The 23,220-nt window shown below is 41.5% G+C and overlaps 1 protein-coding gene across 1 annotated transcript in view; it reads right to left on the bottom strand.

Moving 5' to 3' along the window:
• The window catches only part of LOC106087574 (uncharacterized), a 314,940-nt gene extending 306,643 nt beyond the window's left edge, over positions 1 to 8,297 (bottom strand). Inside the window, exon 1 of the mRNA XM_059364452.1 lies at positions 7,505 to 8,297. Coding sequence (XP_059220435.1) covers positions 7,505 to 7,646 — 142 coding nt within the window. The 5' untranslated portion in view covers positions 7,647 to 8,297. The remainder of the gene's footprint in view (positions 1 to 7,504) is intronic.
• Between the last annotated feature and the right edge of the window lie 14,923 nt (positions 8,298 to 23,220).

Below are 23,220 nucleotides of genomic sequence, written 5' to 3'. Positions count from 1 at the left end.
CTAAAGATAACCCACTGTTGCAAATTTCACCGAAATCGGGTAATAAATAAAGCTTGTATGGGCTTGAGACCCATTATCGGGAAATCGGTCTATATGGCAGCTATATCTAAATATAGTCCGATTTGGCCTGTTCAAGAACTTAGCTAGCATGTATCAAAAAGTCGTATCTGTGACAAATTTCAGCTCAATATCTTAATTTTTGAAGACTCTAGAGTGATTACAACAGACGGACGGACAGACGGATTGATGGATAGACTGACAGACGGACAGACACACGGACATCGTTAAATCTTCTTAGAATTTTACAACGATCCAAAGTATATATAATTTGTCGGCTCGGAAATTGATATTTCGATGTGTTGCAAACGGAATGACTAAATGAGTATATCCCCTATCCTACGGTGGTGGGTATAAAAAAAGTGTCTGTGTATCTCATTCGTAGTTAGTGTTTTTCGTAAGCATACAAACCGACACCTCCAAACAAACATTGTTATTTGTTATAGTCCTTGGGCCATACATCCTGTTGAGTTGAATCGAGTACGAAATTTTTTAACATCTTTTGTATGGATTATCATTTTTTTACACACACACACACACACTCATTCGCAAATATGACACTTGGGTCAGATGAGTTCCGGTCTCATATACACTCTCATGCACTCATACAGTTTGTATTGGCATACAGTTTGTTTAAGCATTTCCGCTGTACTTTTGTTCATAAATAACATTTTCATAAGGTCTGTGTCTGATAAGCGTGAAAAATGGAAAATTCTCTACGTGTTTTTTCCAAAAGCTCCATGGTATTTGTTTTGAAGTGCGTATAATTGCATGATATGAACCTACAAAAGTCTGAGTGCATATTTTTTGTGATAAGGAAACATTTTTGTTTTTTGAAGTTCATGTAAGTTTTTCATTCATTTTAATAGACCGATTGTTAAAAACTTCATTTAATTGTTTAAAAGTTTAAAGTGATGTTTCATATAAAAGAAGACCAATGTTTTTCCTTCATTTCAAAGCAACTGCAAAAGACAAATTGAAAAATGTAAGGAAAACCAGATTTTCGTAGGGCAGGATGTGAAGGTATAGTACCCAACAACACCATGTCTGCCTACTTATATTAAGCAAATACGTAACCATATCAGTAATATATCCTCAGCTGATCAGAGTTTGATTTTTAACACTTACTGAGATATCTGAGAGAGATGATCTCGTTTTACAAAAACTGGAAGACAACTATCTATGAAAGATGTATTTGAGAGCTATGTCTTATTTAAATAATTCGAATGGATTGCTCTCATCGATTTCTGGCAAATATTGCCATACCACTGCAGAGTAATGCATCGATCTTAGGATTTAAATGCAACGGTCTGGGATGTAAACTTAACGAAATGATGAACTTTATAAGTCAAAAGTCGGTCCGTCTGTCCGTCCGTCCGTCTGTCCATCCGTCCGTCTGACTGTCTGTCTGTCCGTCCGTCTGCCCTTCCGTCTGTCCGTCCGTCCGCCCATCTGTCCTTCCGTCCATCTGTCCTTCCGTCTGTCCGTCCGTACGTCAGTCCGTCCGCCCGTCTGTCTGTCTGTCCGTCCGTCCATCCGTCTGTCTGTCTGTCTGTCCGTCCGTCCATCCATCTGTCTGTCCGTCCGTCTGTTCGTCCGTCTGTCCATCCGTCCGTCTGTCCGTCCGTCTGTCCGTCCGTCCGTGTGTCCGTCCATCTGTCCATATGTCCGTCTGTCCATCTGTCCGTCCGTCCGTCTGTCCGTCCGTCCGTCTGTCTGCCCGTCCGTCCGTCTGTCAAGCTAGCCTCTTGGAAGCTTGTACAGATACTTACTATCGATATAGGTCGTTAGGAATTGCCAATGGGCCATATCGGATCAGATTTGGATATAGTTCCCATATAAACCGATTGCCCGATTGGATTTCTTGAGCCACTAAAAGCCTCATCTTTCATTTTTTTTAGCTAAAATTTTGCATGCGGTGTTCTGTTATGACTTCCAACATTTGGGCCAAGTACGGCCTGAATCGGTATATATGACCTGACATAGCTCCCATATAAACCGATCTCCCGATTGGATTTCTTGAGCCCCTGAAAGCCTTCATTTTCATCCGATTTAGCTGAAATTCCAACATTTGTGCCTAGTACGGCCTGAATCGGTCAAGAACCCCATATAGCTTCCATATAAACCGATCTCCCGATTTGACTTCTTGAGCCCCTGGAAGCCTTCATTCTCATCCGTTTTGGCTGAAATTTTGCATGCGGTTTTCTGTTATGACTTCCGATTAACGGTGCCCTTGAGCCCTTACAAGCGCCGAATTTTATCCGATTTGGCTGAAATTTTATGCTATAACTAGCCGAACCGGGCCCACTCCGCTGCGACTTCTCCCTAATATCTTTTTAAATGTCGGGACACTTTGCCCTACATACGGATATCGAATTCGTGCCATTGTAGAATGACGCTGAACGCGTTCGAATCGTACGAGAATATCGGACAAAGCGTTGTTTATCCCCTCCTAATGTTGGTGACATTTGCGAAGGTACAATGCAATGCTTGGTCATATAAAAAATTTTCCCTAAAGATGTGTCGCACTGAGGGACGCCATTCGGACTCGGCTATAAATAAAGGTCCCGTATCATTGAGTTTAAGCTTGAATCGGAAAGCACTCATTGATGTGTGAGAATTGGCCCCTTCTCGGTTCCTGGTGGTAATGTTCTTCCTTAGGGTAATGTTCTCATTAGGGGAGGGATGGCACCTCAGACATTTCAACTCAAATATAGATATCAAATTCGTGCTGCACTTACAAATCCCTGTAATTTGAGCCCCACATTGCCATGGCCGGTAAATATGAACCGTTTGGAGGTTGTTTTGGGTCTAGGGCGGCCACCGGAACTTTTCACTGGAAATGGACATCAAATTCGTTTTTTATTCCCAACGGAAATGAAATTCAGTTTAGGGTATGCTTTAGGTCATATCCCAAAACACTTGGCTCAAAAATTGGATATCAAATTCTATTTCTACTCTCAAATTCCTTTCATTTGAGTCCTATATAGCCATGGCCGACTAATATGCCCATTTGGGGGTATTTGGGGAGTGGCCGACCACCCATTACTTGGAACTAATGTTTTATGCCATTTTTGTAATCTACTGCCTAATACTTTTCATTTGAGTCCCATATTGACATGAACTTCGAATATATCTGTTTAGAGGAGTTTAGGGGTTGTTTGAGTTTTAGGGGTTGGACTGCCCGTGCGTAATTGGACCCAAAATTTAATATGATTTTCATTTTCTAGTCTCCAATACCTTTCATTTGATACCCATATTGTGCCCATCAGTCCTTTTTAGGTTTTGGGTAGCGTTTTCGGTGTAAGGGGGAGGGCAGCCACCATCTGATATCTAAAAATTCTATAACCTATGTTTCCTTCCAGACAATCGTACACAATCTGTGAAAATTTTAAGAAAATCGGTTAAGCCAAGTATCAGATAATGGTGATAATGGGTCTTATGGCATTTTTGAGGGGTGGCGTGACCCCATATACTTCGAGCTGATTTTGTATACCAAATACGAAATCTACTTCCGACTACCTTTCTTTTGAGCCTCACATTAAAAGGAAAAGGAACGTCCAATATGTCTGTTTGGGGCAGATTTTGTGTTGGGGCGGCCCGATGGGTACTTATACTAAAATTTTAATATTCGCTTTCTACCCTGCTATACCTTTTATTTGATACCTATGTTGTCCTGATAGGTCCACTTTTGATTTTGAGTTTTTGTGTTTTTGGCATAAGGGGGAGAGTCCGCTCCCCTCCCGATTCCAAAAAACTATATAGCCTATGTTTCCTTCCAGACCAAAATACGCAATATGCCGAAATTTCGATAAAATCGGTTCTGCCGTTTTTCAGTTTATACGGAACAACCAAACCGAGTCCCATATATCCGCGATTGGCAAATGTGCCCATTTTGGGCGCTTTTGTGGAGGTTGGGTGACGCCCTATACTTCGACATGAATTTGTATGCCAGATATTCGTTATCTACTCTCGTATACTTTTCATTTGATACCCATATTGTCCTTATAGGTCCACTTTTGATTTTGGGTGGTGTTTTTGGGTTAAAGGGGGAGGGTCCGCCCCCTTCCGTTATCAATAAATTGAAACCTTTTACTCCTTCCTGACCATATTCGTAATCTACTCCCGAATACCTTTCATTTGAGTCCCATATTGTCATGATCGTAAAATAAACCTATTTTAAGGGGCTTTGGGGTTGGGGCGGCCCCCCTGGTACTTAGACTCAAATTTTATTATGACCCAAAATCTGGACCCAAAATCTGGACCCAATTTCGTACTCTACTCTTGACTACCTTTCTTTTGAATCCCATATTGTCCCGATTGGTCCACTTTTATGGAAACCATCTGGAACCCATCCGACCCAAATATGAATCAGATCAGACTATACAGATATAGCTCTCGTATAGACCGATCTTATAATTTTGGGTCTTAATCCCATGCGGATTTCTTTCATGATTTCGCTGAAACTGTTACTTGTATGTGAGTTCTCGGGACCTGAATAAAATATGAAAGAGACCAACCCCTATTTAGATGGATATAGTATTGGAATTATAATAAAATAGGTTGATTATTATATCCTTGGTGGTGGGTATCCAAAGTTCGGCCCAAGTAACACGTTTTTTACTTGTTAAAGACTCTAGCGTGATTTCATTAGCCAGAAAGGCAAAAGCACAGGCGGATGGACGGACATGGATAGATCGATTTAATATCTGGGCCAAATACAAGAAGGATGTCGTACGACCTATCAAAACTCACTGTTCCAAATTTCGGCCAAATCGGACAATAAATGGACCTTTTACGGGCTCAAGACTTTAAATCGAGAAATCGGTCTATAAGGGAACCATATCAAGATAGAGTTCGATCTAGCTCATCTTCGAACCTAATCTGCCTATGCACAAAAAAAAAAAAGAATCTGTGCACATTTTCAGCTCAATATCTCTATTTTTATACCCACCACCATAGGATGGTGGTATACTAATCTAGTTATTCCGTTTGTGACACCTCGAAATGTTCGGCTAAGACCCCTTTAAGTATATATATTCTGGTTCGTCTCGACATTCTGAGTCGAAATATTCATGGCCGTCCGTCCATCTGTCTGTCGAAATCACTAAAGCTGTCGAAGGCGTAAATTTTTCACAGATACTTCTTCGTTGGGTATTGTAAATGGGTCATATCGGTTCAGATTTGGATATAGCCCCCATATGAACGGATCCCCGGATTTGACTTCATGAGCCCCTACAAGCATTAAGTTTTTATCCGATTTGGCTGAAATTTTGAACATAGACTTGTGTTAAGACTTTTAACATCCATGCCAAATATGATCCGAATCGGTCTATAAACAGATATAGGCCCCATATAAACCGATACCGGATTTGCCTTCTAAAACCCCTAGAAGGACAGAATCCCGGATTTGACTTCATAGGCCCCTACAAGCTCCAAGTTTTTATACGATTTGGCTGAAATTTTGATTTGTTGGAAACATCCGTGCCAAGCATGATCCGAATCGGTCTATAAACAGACATAGGCCCCATATAAACCGATCCCGGGTTTGCCTTCTTAAACCCCTAGAAGGACGGATTCCGGGATTTAACTTCATGAGCCCCTACAAGCTTCAAGTTTTTATACGATTTGGCTGAAATTTTGAACATAAGCTTGCGTTAAGAATTCCAACATTCGTGCCAAGCATGATCCGAATCGGTCTATAAACAGATATAGCCCCGGTATAAACCGTTCCCCGGATTGGACTTCTTGAGCCCCTAAAAGCCTCAAGTTTCATCCGATTTGGCTGAAATTTGGAACAAAGACTGATGGTGTGCCATCCAACATCCATGCCCAAACCCCTATGTTATGACTTTATGATTTTTTCCGAATCGGTGGATATAGGCCCCCCTGGGTACCGACATCCCGATATGACCTCTTGAGCTTGGCTCTTGACTTCTTGAGCCTCTAGAGGGCGCAATTCTCATCCGATTCGACTGAAATTTTGCACGTGGTGGTTTTGGTGTCACTTTCAAAAACAGCGCTAAGAATGGCTCAAATCGGTCCATGTTTTGATATAGCTGCCATATAAACCGATCTTGGGTCTTGATTTCTTGAGCCTCTAGATGGCGCAATTCTTGTCCGTTTTAACTAAAATTTTGCACGTGGTGTTTTGGTGTCACTTTCAACAACAACGCTAAGTATGGTTCAAATCGGTCCATGTTTGGATATAGCTGCCATATAAACCGATCTTGGGTCTTGACTTCTTGAGCCTTTAGAAGGCGCAATTATCGTCTGATTTTGCTAAAATTTTGCACATGGTGTTTTTGTATCACTTTCAACAACAACGCTAAGTATGGTTAAAATCGGTCCATGTTTGGATATATTAACCGATCTTGGATCTTGACTTCTTGAGCCCCTAGAGGGCTCAATTCTCGTCCTATTTGACTGAAATTTTGCACATGGTGTTTTGGAGTCACTTTCAACAACAGCGCTAAAAATGGTTCAAATCGGTCTATGTTTTGCTATAGCTGCCATATAAACCGATCTTGGATCTTGACTTCTTGAGCCTCTAGAGGGCGCAATTCTCATCCGATTTTGCTAAAATTTTGCATGAGGTGTTCTTTTATGACTTCCAACAGCTGTGTTAAGTGTGATCCAAATCCGTTCATAAACTGATATAGCTGCCATTTAAACCGATCTTGGGTCTAGACTTCTTGAGCCTCTAGAGGGCGCAATTCATGTCCGATTTAACTAAAATTTTGCACGTGGTGTTTTGGTTTCACTTTCAACAACAGCGCTAAGAATGGTTCAAATCGGTCCATGTTTTGATATAGCTTCCATATAAACCGATCTTGGGTCTTGACTTCTTGAGCCTCTAGAGGGCGCAATTCGTGTCCGATTTGACTGAAAATTTGCACGTAGTGTTTTGGTATCACTTCCAACAACAGCGCTAAGTATAGTTCAAATCGGTCCATGTTTTGATATAGCTGCCATATAAACCGATCTGGGATCTTGACTGAAGTTCACCTTCCACCTCAAATATAGTCAAGATCTAACCATCTTTAGATTTTGATGCCTAATGTATAGATCTCCTTGGACCCAAAAATTCTTTCGGCATTCAATTTAAACAGTTTCTAGTTGTTAATATCATTGAGGTTCCTAGCATTTTATAGCACTTTTCTACTTTGCTCAATTTGAGCTATTTCAGCATATCCTTGTTTCCACGCCACATTCCATTTAAAGTTGTTTAACATGGAATTCTGACACTTTGTTGTCGTTGTTCGTTACAAACCACATTTATGTTCAATTACGTAGCAGCAACAACAACAACAAAATAACTTTGCATAAAAATTAAAAACGACAAAAATAAATGGCATTTTATAATGCAACAACAACAACAACAATGGCTTGAAAACGCAAAAAAAGGATAACAACGGAAAAAAATCACACAACCAACAAAACTTACCTTTCGAGGGAATTTCTGGTGAGGCCGATACCGAAATGGTTAAAAGGAAAATTATGCAGCTGACTATGAGGACAATTTGAACGGCCACGGACATGTTGCGGCGCTTGATTGCGGCAGTAATGATGGCAATGTTGGCTTTCATTGCGAAAGCACCTGAGGTATGGCTGTTGATGTTGCAGTAATTGTTGCTTGCGGTTACCACTGTTGCTTGTTTTAGTTTGGTTTCTGTTTTTCACTTTTTATTACACAATCAAAGGGGAGTCGGCAGGGTGTTGAGAGGATAGGTGGTGGTGTATTGAAATGCCTTAATATGGCAACACTTCCGCAATGTAAATTATAACGCGCACGATATTCACTTTGAGCATAACTCTAACAAAGACAACAAAGTATGGTTGCGGGGCATATACACACACACACACACCTACACACATACACACAGTAACACCTGTAAATGGTTTAAGGACATTCGCCACAAGTTGAGCAATGTTTATGACATGTGAATGAGGCTTATGAAGAGTTGTTTTTTGAAGCCTTAAAGAATTCTGTCATAGGCAATTATTATTTGAACACAATTTTATTTATTTATTCATTTCCGTTTGGTTTCAAATGTCTGTATTATGTCTAAGGATCAAAGGAATTTCTTAGCCACATTATGAGAGTTTCTTTTTGATTCTTGCTTTGAAGTTGTCACTTTTCATGGTTCATTTCTGGTTATCATTTGTGCTGGGGCATGATTGTGTGGAAGACATTAACTTAATGCCTTGTTATACAAAGGTGATCTTTGACACCAGTTTGCCTAGATTTGTAGAGATTTTGGGAAAATGAGCTGAAAAAGAAAGAAAAACATTTTTGAAAATTTTTTTAGATTTTGCACCAAGTAGAAGCAGTAAAGGAAACAAATTTAAAAGCATTATCCAAAGTTTTAAGGATATGTATATAAAGACAAAATTTATTGAAAGACTAGCTGAACCGGGCCCGCTCCGCTGCGCCTTCTTTTACTTTATATGGAAGAAAATTATCCTTTGAATATTTATTATCGACAATTAAAGAGATTTTAATGAAATACCATGCTAAGAAAATATTGGGTTGCCCAAAAAGTAATTGCGGATTTTTTAAAAGAAAGTAAATGCATTTTTAATAAAACTTAGAATGAATTTTAATCAAATATACTTTTTTTACACTTTTTTTCTAAAGCAAGCTAAAAGTAACAGCTGATAACTGACAGAAGAAAGAATGCAATTACAGAGTCACAAGCTGTGAAAAAATTTGTCAACGCCGACTATATGAAAAATCCGCAATTACTTATTGGGCAACCCAATAGTATGTTTTTATCACTCCAGCAAGAGTATAACCATATAAATGCCTTATCTGAGTCCCATATGATCTATATTGGTGTCTGAATTTGCTCAGAGGATTTGCAATGCAAAATGCAAAGTTTGCCCATGAACATTGCACTTAGAAACAGGTTCAAACTTCTCACATATCAATGAGTGCAGTCCGATTCAAGTTTAAGCTCAATGATAAGGGGCCTCCTTTTAATAGCCGAGTCTGAACGGCGTGCCGCAGAGCGACAACTCTTTGGAAAGAAATTTTACATGGCATAGTACCTCACAAATGTTGTTAGCATTAGGGGGGGGGGGGGGGAAACCATTGCTGAAAATGTTTTCGGATTATCTCGCCAGAATTCGAACCCAGGCGTTCAGCGTCATAGGCAGACATGCTAACCTCTGCGTTACGGTGGCCTCCTCAAAGGGTTTAAGGTCATTTAAGCTTGGATGTTAGATATACGCCATTCTTAAAAGACTTCTATATGGATACTGGAAAGGAACCCAGGGTGGTGGTTGGTGGCTTAAGGGGTGGTGTGGACTCCCAGAAACATGGCCCCGAAGGTGAGGATGATTTTCGTGCTCTACTCTACCTTTCATTTGAGCCCCAAATTGCCATGGTTGGAAAATTTTCTCCAATTATGTTCAATTTAGGGGTGTTCTTGGGGTGAGGAGGTCCCCCAGACACTTAGCCCCGAAAAAAAAATCAGCATTGTGCTCTACTCTCAAATACCATTTATTTAAACCCCATATTGCCATTGCATTAAGGATGAGGCGTTCCCCAAACACATGGCCCCAAAATTGGTTATCAAATTCGTTTTCTAATCTCAAATAGCTTACATTTGAGTCACATATTGGCATGGTCGAAAAATGTTTACCCTTTGGGGAATGTTTTGGGGAAGGGGTGAAGCCCTAAATATATGGTCCTAGATTTGGATATCAAATTCGTATTCTACTCCCAAATACCTTTATTTGAGCCCCATATTGGAATGGTCAGTAAAAAATTGCTGTTTGTGGGGTATTTTGGGAAAGGGGTAGACCCCCAGAAAATTGGTGCCGAAGGTGGGTATCAATTCTTGCTCTACGCGCCAATACCTTTCGTTTAAGCCCCACATTGATATGGTAGGTAAATATGCCCGATTTAGGGGTGTTTTAGGGAGTGGGGTGGTCCCCCCAAACACTAAGCCCTGAAAATATATCAGCAACGTGCTCTGTTCTCATATATTTCAACTACATATTGGCATTGACCTCAAAATTGGATATCAAATTCGTTTTCTAATCTCAAATACAATTCATTGAAATTCCTTACTGCAAAAGCCAGCAAATATGTCCAAATTGGGGGATTGAGCCCTAAAAACTATGAATATCGAGCTCCACTGTCTTGAAGACCCAAATTGTCTTGGTGAGCAAATACGTCCTACTTGGGTATTGTTATGGTGGTGGGACGTCCTCTGGACAGTTGGTCCATAATGTTGATATCAGATACGTGGTCCACTCCAAAATACCTTTCATTTTAGGCCCATATTTCCATAGTCGGCAAACATGATCCGTATGTGGGGTGCTTTGGGGGATGGGGCGGCCACTCAGGCTTTGAAAATATATATCGGATTCGTGTTCTACTCTAAAAAACCTCTTAATCCTTATATTGCAATGGTCCTTATATTGCAATGGTCAGCAAATACTTCCTAATTGGGTGGTTTTATGGGAGTGGGGTGGCCCCATAGACACTTTTTCCAAATATTGATATCAGATTTGTGCTATACTTCCAAAGACCTTTCATTTGAGCCCTATATTGCTATGGTCGTAAATTTGTCCCCTTTGGGGGATGTTTTTGGGGAAAGGCGGCCGCCTAAACATTTGGACTCATATTTTGATATCAGATTCTACACTCAAATGCCTTTTATTTAAGCCCCATATTCCCATGGTCAGTAAATAAGTCCTGTTTAGGGAGTGTTTTGGGGAAGGGTTAGACCCCCAAAAAATTGGTCCCACATTTGGATATCAGATTCGTATTCTACTCGCAAATACCTTTCATTTGAGTCCCATATTGCCATGGTCGGCAAATATGTCCGATTTAGGGGTGTTTTGGGGGTTGGGGTGATCCCCCTAGCATTAGGTTCGACAAATGGATTTCAGATACGTTTTCTTATCCTAAATACCTTTCATTTGTGTCCCATATTGTCGTGATTGGTCTAAATATATATTTGGTAGGTTTTAGGGTAGGGCGGCCCCCCTAGGTACCCCATCCGAAATTTGGATACCAAATTTTTATTTTTAGGGTACTATATGAGAGCTCACAAAATTTGGCTTAAATCGCACCACCCATTTGAGAGATCTGGCGTTTTTGAAAATATGGGTAAGGGGGAGGGTACTCACCCTTCAGATATCAAAAAAGGTGGTACCCTTTTTTCACCACGGGATTATTATTCAGGGCCGTCCACGACCACCTCCCCTGAATTAGTGCTGTATCCATAGCCAGCACCTTGTCTTTGTCCTTCAGACATAAGAACCGCTGAGCCCGCGAACATGTCGATAGTCTACAACCATCACTCCGTCCATTAGTGCCGTACCCACGCCGTGAGTGAATCATGTCACCAAGATCCACATAGCCAGCACCTTGTCTTTGTCCTTCTGACATAAGAGCCACTGAGCCCGCGAATATATACATGTGCCATTTGTCCACGACCATCACCCCGTGAATTAGTGCCGTATCCACTTCGTGAGTGAACCACGTCTCTGGGACCAACGAAGCCAAAATCTCGCCTTTGTCCTTTAGACATAAGAGCCACTGAGCCCGCCAACACCCACTCGTGCCTCTAGTCTACGACGCTAGAGAGCTATAACCAATTTTGATGAATTTAAAACTCCGTAAAGTGTATTAGGAAGTTCCCCAAGGCGGAGTGATATCTCCGGCAATGTTTAACCTCTACCTATTTTCAATTCCCCCCCGCAGCAGGAGATTTGAAAATATCTGCCACCAAATCTTCAGCTAAATTGTTCAGTAAATGCACGCATGAGGTGGGTAGGAAGCTAAAAGTGATGGTCGATGGAGTGACAATTCCGAACATCAAAAGTCAGATTTGAGTGCTCTTAGATATTCTTCCAAAATACCACATCAATTTGCGATTTGGTTAAAAGTAGGAAGTGGGGTGCTGACTAAGAAACCTTGTTGACCACGTACAAAGCAATTGGCCGGTCTGTGGTAAGGTATGCAGCGCCCGTATTGTCGCATCAGCTATGTGACACACAGTGAAATAATATTCAGATCTATCAGAATGCCGCTTGCCGCAGTGCGAGTGGCTGTCCCCTCAGTTCTTACGTGAACTACCTTAATCAGGAGACAAAGATCCTACCCGTGAGAAGACATACCCTCATGCTGTCCAAGCAATACCTTCTGAGCTGTTATCGCATGGACCAACCAAATCATTTTTAAGGTCCAGAACCCTTAAGGTGGATCTACATGATCTAGAACGAGAGGTTCAGCGCTTCAAAAGGGAACCTCTAGATGAAGCAGTGGATCAATTGGCAGATCAAGCGGATCTAGACAACATTCATGCAGGCACGGAAGCAGATACGGTGAACAGCTGCCTGGTGAATGTGGACCTTGGAGAACGACCACCACCCATTGCACTGCCCCAGCAAACCAGAGTAGTTCTGGCTCAATGAATATACGGGGCATACGCAGCTGCCTTAACTCCTACAGAGCAAGTTTTGATGCTAACGTGCAGCATATGTTTCTCGATTGTGACCTGGGACAACACAATATATGTCACCTGATTAACTGCCCACTCACTCATCTCAGATCCAGATCACTGTGGTTGCACCCCAGAATTAAGGGGAGTGAGGTTCAGCGCTACACGAGAGAACCTCATATCAAGTAGGTCTAGACAAGATTCATGCAGACACGGTAGCAGATGCGGTAAATGGCTACAGGGTGAATTTAGTCCTTGGAGAACGACCCCCTTCCATTGTATCTGAAGAAATTGACCTCCTCCGGCAAACCAGACTAGTTCTGGCTCAATTACGTGCCGGCAGATGCAGCCGCCGCAACTCCTGCAGATGCAAGATGTATATCCCGATTGTAACCAGGGACCGCACGATACACGTCACCTGTTTAACTGCCCAGCCAGACCCACTAGACTCAGATCCAGATCCCTATGGAAGCACCTCATCTTAGTCGCAAAGTTCCCGGGCCTTGACACTCAACAGAATCAAGCAGACGAAGGATAGAACACAACAAACTGCTAAAACAACAACAACAACAAAGGAGTTGGATTTTCGAGAGCCCCGGTAGCGCAGAGGCTAGCATGTCCGCCTATGACGCAGATGCAGCCGCCTCAACTCCTACAGAGCAAGGATTGATGCCGACGTGCAGGATTTATGTCCCGATTGTAACCAGGGACCGCACGATACACGTCACCTGTTTAAATGCCCAGCCAGACCCTCTCGACTCAGACTCAGATCCCTGTGGACGCACCTCATCTTAGTTGCAGAGATCCTGGGTCTTGATACTCAACAGAATCAAGCAGACGAAGGATAGAACACAAGAAACTGCTGCAACAACAACAACAACAATGGTGTTGGATTTTCAAGAGCACCCGTAGCGCAGAGGCTTGCATTTCCGTTTATGACGCTGAACGCCTGGGTTCAAATCCTGGCAAGACTATCAGACAAAAAACAAGTAAAAAGGCGTTAAGTTCGGCCGGGCCGAACTTTGGATACCCACCACCTCGGTTATATATGTAAACCACCTTTCATCAAAATTCGGTGAAAATTTCATACCTTATACTCATATACCTCATACCGATCTGAACTATATACGACACGGATGTCGAAAAGCCGAACATAAGTCACTGTGTCAAATTTCAGTGAAATCGGATTATAAATGCGCCTTTTATAGGGCCAAGACTTTAAATCGAGATATCGGTCTACATGGCAGCTATATCCAAATATGGACCGATTTGGGCCAAGTTGCATAAACATGTCGAAGAGCCTAACACTAAGCACTGTCCCAAATTTCGGCGAAATCGGACAATAAATGCCTCTTTTATGGCCCCAAAACCTAAAACCTAGATATCGGTCTATATGGCAGCTATATCCAAATCTGGACCGATCTGTGCGATATTGCAGAAGTATGTCAAGGGGCTTAACTTAACTTACTGTTCCAAATTTCGGGGACATCGGGCAATAAATGAGCATTTTATGGGCCCAAAACCATAAATCAAGAAATCGGTCTATATGGCAGCTATATCCAAATTTGAACCGATCTGAACCAAATTGAAGAAATATGTCAAAGGGCCTAACACAACTCACTGTCCCAAATTTCAGCAAAATCGGATAATGAATGTGGCTATTATGGCCCTTACACCATAAATCGGAGGATCGGTCTATATGGCAGCTATATCCAAATCTGGACCGATCTAAGCCAAATTAACGAAGGATGTCTATGGGCCTTATACAATTCACTGTCCAGAATTTCATCAAAATCGGATAATAAATGTGGCTTTTGTGGGCCTAAGACCCTAAACCGGAGGATCAGTCTATATGGCAGCTATATCCAAATCTGGACCGATCTGGGCCAATTTAAAGAAACATGTCAAAGAGCCTAAGACAACTCACTGTCCCAAATTTCAGCAAAATCGGATAATAAATATGGCTTTTATGGGCCTTAGACCCTAAATCGGAGGATCGGTCTATATGGTAGCTATATCCAAATCTGGACCGATCTGAGCCAAATTGACAAAGGATGTCGAAGGGCCCAACACAACTCACTGTCCCAAATTTCAACAAAATCGGATAATAAATGTGGCCTTTATGGGCCTAAGACCCTAAATCGGCGGATCGGTCTATATGGGGGATATATCAAGATATAGTCCGATATAGCCCATTTTCGAACTTAACCTGCTTATGGACAAAAAAAGAATCTGTGCAAAATTTCAGCTCAATATCTCTATTTTTAAAGACTGTAGCGTGATTTCAACAGACAGACGGACAGACGGACGGACATGGCTAGATCGTCTTAGATTTTTACGCTGATCAAGAATATATATACTTTATAGGGTCGGAAATGGATATTTCGATGTGTTGCAAACGGAATGACATAATGAATATACCCCCATCCTTCGGTGGTGGGTATAAAAAATTCGGTTGTGGTTTTCCTCTCCTAATACCTGGCAATATTTGTGAGGTACTATGACATGTAAAAACTTCTCAACAAAGAGGTGTCGTACTGCGACACGCCGTTCGGACTCGGCTATAATAAGGAGGCGCCTTATCACTGAGCTAAAACTTGAATCGGACTGCACTCACTGATATGTGAGAACTGTGCTCCCTTTCCTTATTGGAATGTTTATGGGTAAAATTTGCAATTTTTTGATATTCAAGAGTTACAGCAACAACATAACACTCGACCACTACCTACACACATACACAGCTATAAATCAACCACTCGTATGTTTGATACACACATACACCCACTCCCACCCACATATACGACCATTGACACCTGATGTTCAAGCTTACATGGGGTCCTAATAAGCAGCTGTTGATTTTGGTGTTGATGTTACTCTGCTTGGATGAACGCTCAGATTAGATTGAAGTGTGGAGTGGAATGAATTGTAGATGTGTCACTTTAAGGCTAATTTAGCTTTTGTGCAATTTGTAGCGTAAAATTTTGTGTTTCCTTTTTCCGTTTTGTTTGGCTTCCACTTCCATTCACTTGCCGGTGTATAATTTGCACCTTAGAATCACTTTGTTTCCGTTTTTTGTTGAGGCCTTAGGCATGTCAGCGATGATTTGTGGCTTGTGGGTGACTTTGAGACGCCATTGTACAAGAATATGTCAAATTTGTATTAAGTTTTAGAATTACATTTGGTGCTTCATTAAATTTAAGGAATTGTCATTAGGCTGATGAAATTTTTTTGTTTGTTTTGCAAATCTGAAACATTTTTATGCCGTATTAGATGTTCGTTAATTCAAGGGATAGTTAATACCTGATGTTGAAAATGTTTGGCCTTTATGCGGATTGGGGCTAGCCTCTCTTTCACCTGAGAAAACCTGGTGTTTCGGTCTCCGATTAACAGCAAATCCACAGCCAAATCCATGCCTCGTTTCATGGCAGCTATAATAAAGGGCGTCACCTCTAGGTGTTGTTGTGGAGCCCTTCGCGAGCCATCGCAATTTCTGTATGGCGGTAATGTCTGTGCTGGATTTCTTCTATACATCCGCCATTTCGTATAGTAACCTCTCTATAAAGAATGCGGACATACCATGAGTAGATACGCAAATCAGGGAACTTTAAAGTTTAGCAATCTCTTCAAGTTTTACGGGTGAGGTGCTACTACCCCGACGGCCCAACCCATCACCCATCGTTCTGCAGGTGAACTCATGACACATTTTAGCTCACTAAAAGCTCACTTAACGGAAATTGAAGGTATCTACCCAGGTGACACCACAGGGAGATTTTTGACAACATTTGATATGAAGGAAGACCCAGATAAGCCTGGCTTTTGGTAAGCTAAAACCTAACAGAACTGTTGTTTGATTCCTAACTTTCCCAAGCCACCCCGAAATTCTTCAACATTAGCCATATTTGCGCCCATTCCCTGACGGAATACTAGGACGAACAGACCAAGGATATTTTCTACGAGTGCCTAGAAATAGAATATGGCCGCTGTTCCGCCCATGATATTATAATAATTGTAAGAAATTTTAGTGCAAAAATAGGGAAGGAAACAAACTTTGGCCCAACAGTCGCAAAGTTTAGCCTACACAAAGAAACTGCCAACATCGAAGGATTCACACGACCATATGGCTATAACCCGAAAAAAACACTAGAAACCACATAGATTATGTTGTGATAGATGAAAGGCATTCAACCATAAAGGCATTCAACGATTAATACGATGGGCGAACATCGATTCGGATCATTACCTTCATTCAGCAAAGGTTCGCACTCGTCTAAGTGTGACATACGATCTGGCACTGCACGAAAGCTGGACATTGGAAAGCTGCAAACACAACAGGTAAATATAAAAATGCAAATTTTTCCCATTAACATTCCTCTAAGAAACAGTGGCAAACTTCTCACATATCAATGAGTACAGTCCGATTCAAGTTTAAGCTCAATGATAAGGGGCCTCCTTTTTATAGCCAAGTCCGAACGACGAGCCGCAGTGCGACACCTCTTTGGAGAGAAGTTTTACATGGCATAGTACCTCATAAATGTTACCAGCATAAGGAGGGAAAAACCACCGCTGAAAATGTTTTCGGATGGTCTCGCCAGGATTCGAACCCAGGCGTTCAGCGTCATAGGCAGACATGCTAACCTCTGCGCTACGGTGGCCTCCGGTGGCAACAGCAATATCCACAACAGGTGGCAACAGCAATATCCACTCGACTGACCCAACTGCTTGACGATAGTACCCCCTGCCCAAAGGTATAGCAGCGCAATGGCAAACCATGGCAGACTTCATGGAAAGAGCCGCAACATTTGTACTTGGGTACTAAATGCCTCCCCGAAGGAACCCGTAGTACGACCAGGAGTGCCAAAAATCCACCGAAGCCAAGAATGCGGCATACAGGGCAACTTTACAGTCAGTGGCAACGTGAAAGGGGAACAAAAAGGTATTGGGAGAAAAGGAGAGGGGAAAAACGCCTCTTCTACAAGAAAAAGTAAATGGACAGACGGTAATGTGAGCGAATCGAGATGTTCATGGGGCAGAATGAAGTCCTAAAATCCTACCAAAGTATTAAACATCAAATATATGGCTTTGGTACATGCACATCCTCCTGCAGAGACAAAGAAGGAAGTCTGGTAATTGATACAGAGAGTATGCTGAGTATATGAAAATAACATTTACCCCCAGCTGCTGGTATCCGACGATGGTGACCATGAGTATACCACAGAACTAATTCCTGATGGTGGTATAGAATGCGTACCACCTAGTCGGAACGAGGCTGCTGCTACATGAAGCATCCCGGTTGAAAAACAACAAGGCAGCAGGTGCCGATGGCTTGCCGGCATAGCTGTTCAAGACTGAAGGCTGAACACGCTGATAAGGCGTATCCATCAGCCCGTCTGTTCAATTTGGCTAGAAAAACGCATACCGGATGATTGTAAACTCAGCATACTAAGGGTGTGAAGTCAAAGTTGTTTAAGCCGAGACATGAACCAGGAATGGGTGAAATTGGAACAAAAAATTCAAATCAATATATCGGTGGGAATTTTGGGCGGATTTTAGAAAATTTGGTATCCAAAGAAAATTTTAAAGGTGCAGAATTCGTCCCTATAAGAGCTTTTTATGTAGAATTATTCAGATAGCCACAAATTAGAAATCAAATTTGGTAAAAAAAATCTAAAGGACAAATTTTGGGTATTTTAAAAAAATATTAACCCATAAAAGTGGGTATCAAATGAAAGCTACAAGGGAGCAGAATATGTCAATGTAATGAAGTTGAGAAAACTTTTTACCGAAATCGAGTTATTTTAAATTAAGTGGTTGAAGAATTTTAAAAAACTGCGTATCGACGGAATGTTAAGGGAAAGCGCTATTCTCCTATATAATGCGATTTTATGTAACTTTAATACAACTCCATAAAATTGCACCCGACCTTTTGACTAAAATTGGGTGCTGAATTTGGGATATTTCTAGAAAACAGCAACACAGAAAAGTTCTTCTCAAATTAAAGACTCAAGAGAGCAGAATTCGCCAATGTCCTTTAATTGACTGAATCGGTTACAGAGTTCGAGATATTTTAAATTTAGTGGTTGGATATTAGTGCCACAGTTTGGACATTTCTGGTTAAAATTTTTGAAAAAACTTGGCAGCAGTGAAATGCTATGGGAAAGTTCAATTGCCTCATATGATACGATTTTCTGTAGCTTCAATACCCGACCTTTTGACCTTCGACCCGACCTTTTGACTAAACTTGGTGGTCCATTTTGGAACATTTCTGGAAAATATTGAAACAGAAAAGTGGTTCTCAAATGAAAGCCCCAAGAGAGCAGAATTCGTCAATGTCTTCAAATTGACTGAATTCGTTACTGCTTATCATAATACAGAATAGTGCCGAATGTGTTCTACCTAGTCCGAACAAGTTCCATGTAGCAGTAGCCCGGCTGAAAAACAATAAGGCAGCAGGTGCCGATGGGTTGCCGCCTGAACTTTTTAAAACCGAAGGCGACAAGCTGATAAGGTGTATGCCTCAGCTCGTCTGCGCAGTCTGGCTAGAAGAAAACATACCCGATGATTGGAACCTCAGCATACTATATCCCGTACACAAGAAAGGGGACAAGACGATATGTGCCAGCTACAGAGCAATAAGTCTCTCCCCCATCGCATACAAGTTACCATCGAGCGTACTGTGTGAAAGAATAAAACCTAAAGTAAATGAGATAATTGGACCCAATCAGTGTGGCTTTAAACCTGGTAAATCGACCATAGATCAGAGGAAAGAAAAGACCCGAGAAGGGTCTGGAAAAGACCCGAGAAGGTCAAATCAACACCAACTTGAGTTAAGGATAAAATCCAAAGCACTATATGTGCCGTCTTTCTTATTTTAGCTACTCCTCAGTTAAAGTAGGAAAGAACCGCTCTGAACCGTTAAATACCAATAGAGGTTTTAGATAGGGTGACAGCCTATAGAGTGATCTCTTTCATATCCTATTGGCATGGCATACTACTCACAAGAGAGTATATGCTACTCGTCTATGCCGACGACATCGCTAATATGGGTCGGTCCACGAAAGAAGACCTTCAGCCTTTGAAAGTTTCGAAAAAGAATCAACGAAAGTGAGTTTGAGCACCAAATGGAGATAAGACGAAATGGATGCTATCAACTCCCACAAAGCCCTGTAAACCCGAGCAGATAAAGAAAATGTATAAAGTTGGGAACTACAACTTTGAGATGGTCAGAAACTTCTATCTACCTCGACACCGCCGTAACCGAAAGAAATGACAACAGTTTTGTAATAAAACGAAGAATAATATTGGCTAACAGATGCTACTTAGATTGAGCAAACAGTTGAGGGGCAAAGCCACCTCTTGACAGACGAAAATTAGATTATGCAAGTAACTGGTACTACCCGAGCTGTTGTATGGCTCCGAAGTATGTGTTTGCGACAGGAGATGAGATATTGCTTAGAGTGTTTCAGAGAAAAATCCTTCGTAAAATTTATGAAGCAGGCTGCATTGTGCTGTATGAGCTGTTTGAGCTGTTTGACGACGTTAGCATAGTAAAACGCATCAAAATACAACTGTTGCGTTGGCTAGCTTATGTTGTCAGAATAGAAGAGGAAGCTTCAGCAAAGAAGTGGAGAGCGATTATCTCAAAACTGGATGTTGGAGATTGGAGAAGAAGCGCAGAAAATCCAGACTCTTGAAAATCTATTCTAATTTCGACTAGAGGAATAAATTTTCTGTAATGGCCAATTAAAGAAAAGTTAATTCCTTGGCAGGATAAGACCAATGTGGTAGTTTGCTCTTTTCCTCCATCTGGCATCTTTTATCATTTGTGAAATCGATTCAGATACATAAAACGATCTCAATTTCTTAAACAGTTAAATATCTTGAGGGGATCGTAAGGACTCAAGAAGTCAAATCGGGAGATCGGTTCATATGGGAGCTTTATCAGGTTATACACCGATTCTAATCGAATTTGACACAGTTGAAGGTGTTACAAACGGAATGACTAGATTATTATACCCCCATCCTCTGGTGGTGGGTATAAAAATAAACCAAGCATTATAGTCATCCAAATTTTTTTCACCTCAAACTAAACTAGGCCACTCGACATTCTTCTTCAATTTGGCCCCGATCGGTCCAGATTTGGTTATGGCTGTCATATAGGACGATCTCTCGATTTAAAGCCTTGGGATAATAAGAGGCGCATTTATTGTCCGATTTTGCCATAATTTAGGGCAGTGAGTTGGGTTAGGCCCTTTGACATCCTACTTCCATTTGGCCCAAAAACTTTTATGGCCCAAAAACCATAAATCGAGAGATCGGTCCATATGGCAGCTATAACCAAATCTGGACCGATCTTTCGATTTATGGTTTTGGGGCCATAAAAAGCGCATTTATTGTCCGATTTCATCGAAATACAGAAGTAATGAGTTGCGTTAGGATCTTCGATATTTTTCTGCACTTTGGCCCAGATCGGTCCAGATTTGGATAAAGCTGCCATAAAGACCGATCTCTCGATTTAAGGTTGTGGGCTCATTAAAGGCGCATTTTTTGACCGATGTTGCCGAAAATTGGGGCAGTGAGTTGTGTTAGGGCTATCGACATCCTTCCTAAATTTGACTCAGATCGATCCAGCTTTGAATATGGCTGCCATATAGACCGATCTCTCGATTTAAGGTCGCGGGCACCCGTAAAAGTCGTTTTTATAATCCGATTTTGCCGAAATTTGGGGCAGTGAGTTGTGTTAGGCCTCTCGATATCTTTGTGCAGTTTGGCTTAAAACGGTCCAGATTTGGATATAGCTGCCATATAGGCCGATATCGATTTAAGGTTTTGGGACAATGAGTTCTGTTAGGCCCTTCGACATCCTTCTTCAATTTGACTCAGATCGGTCTAAATTTGAATATAGCTCCCATATAGACCGATATCCCGATTTAAGGTCTTAAGCCCATAAAAGCCACATTTATTGTCCGATTTCGCCGAAATTTGGAACAGTGAGTAATGTTAAGGCCCTCGACATATTTCTTCAATCTGACCTAGATCGGTCTAGATTTGGATATAGCTACCATATAGACCGATTTCTCGATTTAAGGTTAGGCGCATTTTTGGTCCGATGTCGCTGAAATTTTGGGACAGTGAGTTGTGTTAGGGCCTTAAAAAACATCCTTCTAGAATTTGGCTCAGATCGGTCTAAGTTTGAATATAGCTGCCATATAGACCGATCTCTCGATTTAAGGTTTTGGGCCCAGAAGAGGCGCACTTATTGTCCGATTTTGCTATAATTTGGGACACTGAGTTGTGTTAGACCCTTTGACATTCTTCTTCAAATTGCCCTAGATCGGTTAAGATTTGGATATAGCTGCGATATAGACCGATTCTCCGATTTAGGGTCTTAGGCCCATAAGAGCCACATTTACTACCCGATTTTGCTGAAATTTGGGACAGTAAGTTGTGTAGGGCCCTTCGACATCCTTCTTCAATTTGACTCAGATCGGTCCTGATTTGGATATAGCTGCCATATATACCGATCGCTCGATATAAGGTTTTGGGTCCATATGAGGTGCATTTTTGGTTCGATGTCGCCGAAATTTTGGGACAGTGAGTTGTGTTAGGGCCTTCAACATCCTTCTTGAATTTGGCCCAGATCGGTCTAAGTTTGAATATAGCTGCCAAATAGACCGATTTCTTGATTTGAGGCCTAGCGCCCATAAAAGACACATTTATTGTCCGATTTCGCCGAAATTTGGAACAGTGAGTTATGTAGGGCCCTTCGATAGCCAAATAGACCGATTTCTTGATTTGAGGCCTAGCGCCCATAAAAGACACATTTATTGTCCGATTTCGCCGAAATTTGGAACAGTGAGTTATGTAGGGCCCTTCGATAGCCCTCTTTAATTTGTCCCAGATCGATTTAGATATGGATATAGCTGCCATATAGATCGATCTCTCGATTTAAAGTCTTGGCCCCAAAAAAAGGCGCATTTATAACCCGATATCGCCGAAATTTGGGACAATGAGTTATGTTAGGCCCCCCGACATCATCTCGGACCATATTTCGATATAGCTGCTATGGTGCCTTAAATTATGCATTTTTCAACGGATTACATGTATACTTGACGCCTTTTTACTTATTTCCAAAAAAATTTTAAAAATAGCATCTGAGTTTTTCCTCACCTGCCTAATGCTATAGCCAAAGCCAAAAACAAAGTAAAACAATAAACGAAAGTCGCTTTAAACGTCTAAACGAGCATTTAAGTGTATTCCTTGCTGGGTGATTATCACCATGCCGTTTTTGTCCGTCTGTCCGTGTGTCTGCCTGGCACTTCAGAGTAGAGGGGGCGTTTTAAGTGAAAAGGTACCAATCTTCGCCATCAACATCGATTAACTTCTAAGCAGTGATTTTCCTCAACAAAGCTACTCAGTCTGTGCTGGTGTTGTTGTTGTTGTTTCGGTGTTGTTGCCATGTTTTTGGTTTTGGCCTTTCGACGTCTGGATTTACAACGTGATTATGGGTTTTACCTAAACATTGTGGCGCTCAAAGTGTTTTAGATGAGTGAAGGCGGCTAAAGGTAATTTTCAACGATGACAGTGAGAGAGAGAGAAGCATAGACAACAGCAAAGGGGCAGTAAAGATATGACTATGACTGTCTGTGTGTGTGTGCGTTCTTAGGAATATGACTGAGGTTTTATGTGGTGTTTCATATTT

This window comes from Stomoxys calcitrans, chromosome 3 (assembly GCF_963082655.1).
Source record: "Stomoxys calcitrans chromosome 3, idStoCalc2.1, whole genome shotgun sequence".
Lineage (NCBI taxonomy): Eukaryota > Metazoa > Arthropoda > Insecta > Diptera > Muscidae > Stomoxys > Stomoxys calcitrans.
The sequence above is the reverse complement of the archived record's forward strand: the minus strand, read 5'-3'. Positions and strand labels throughout refer to the sequence as shown.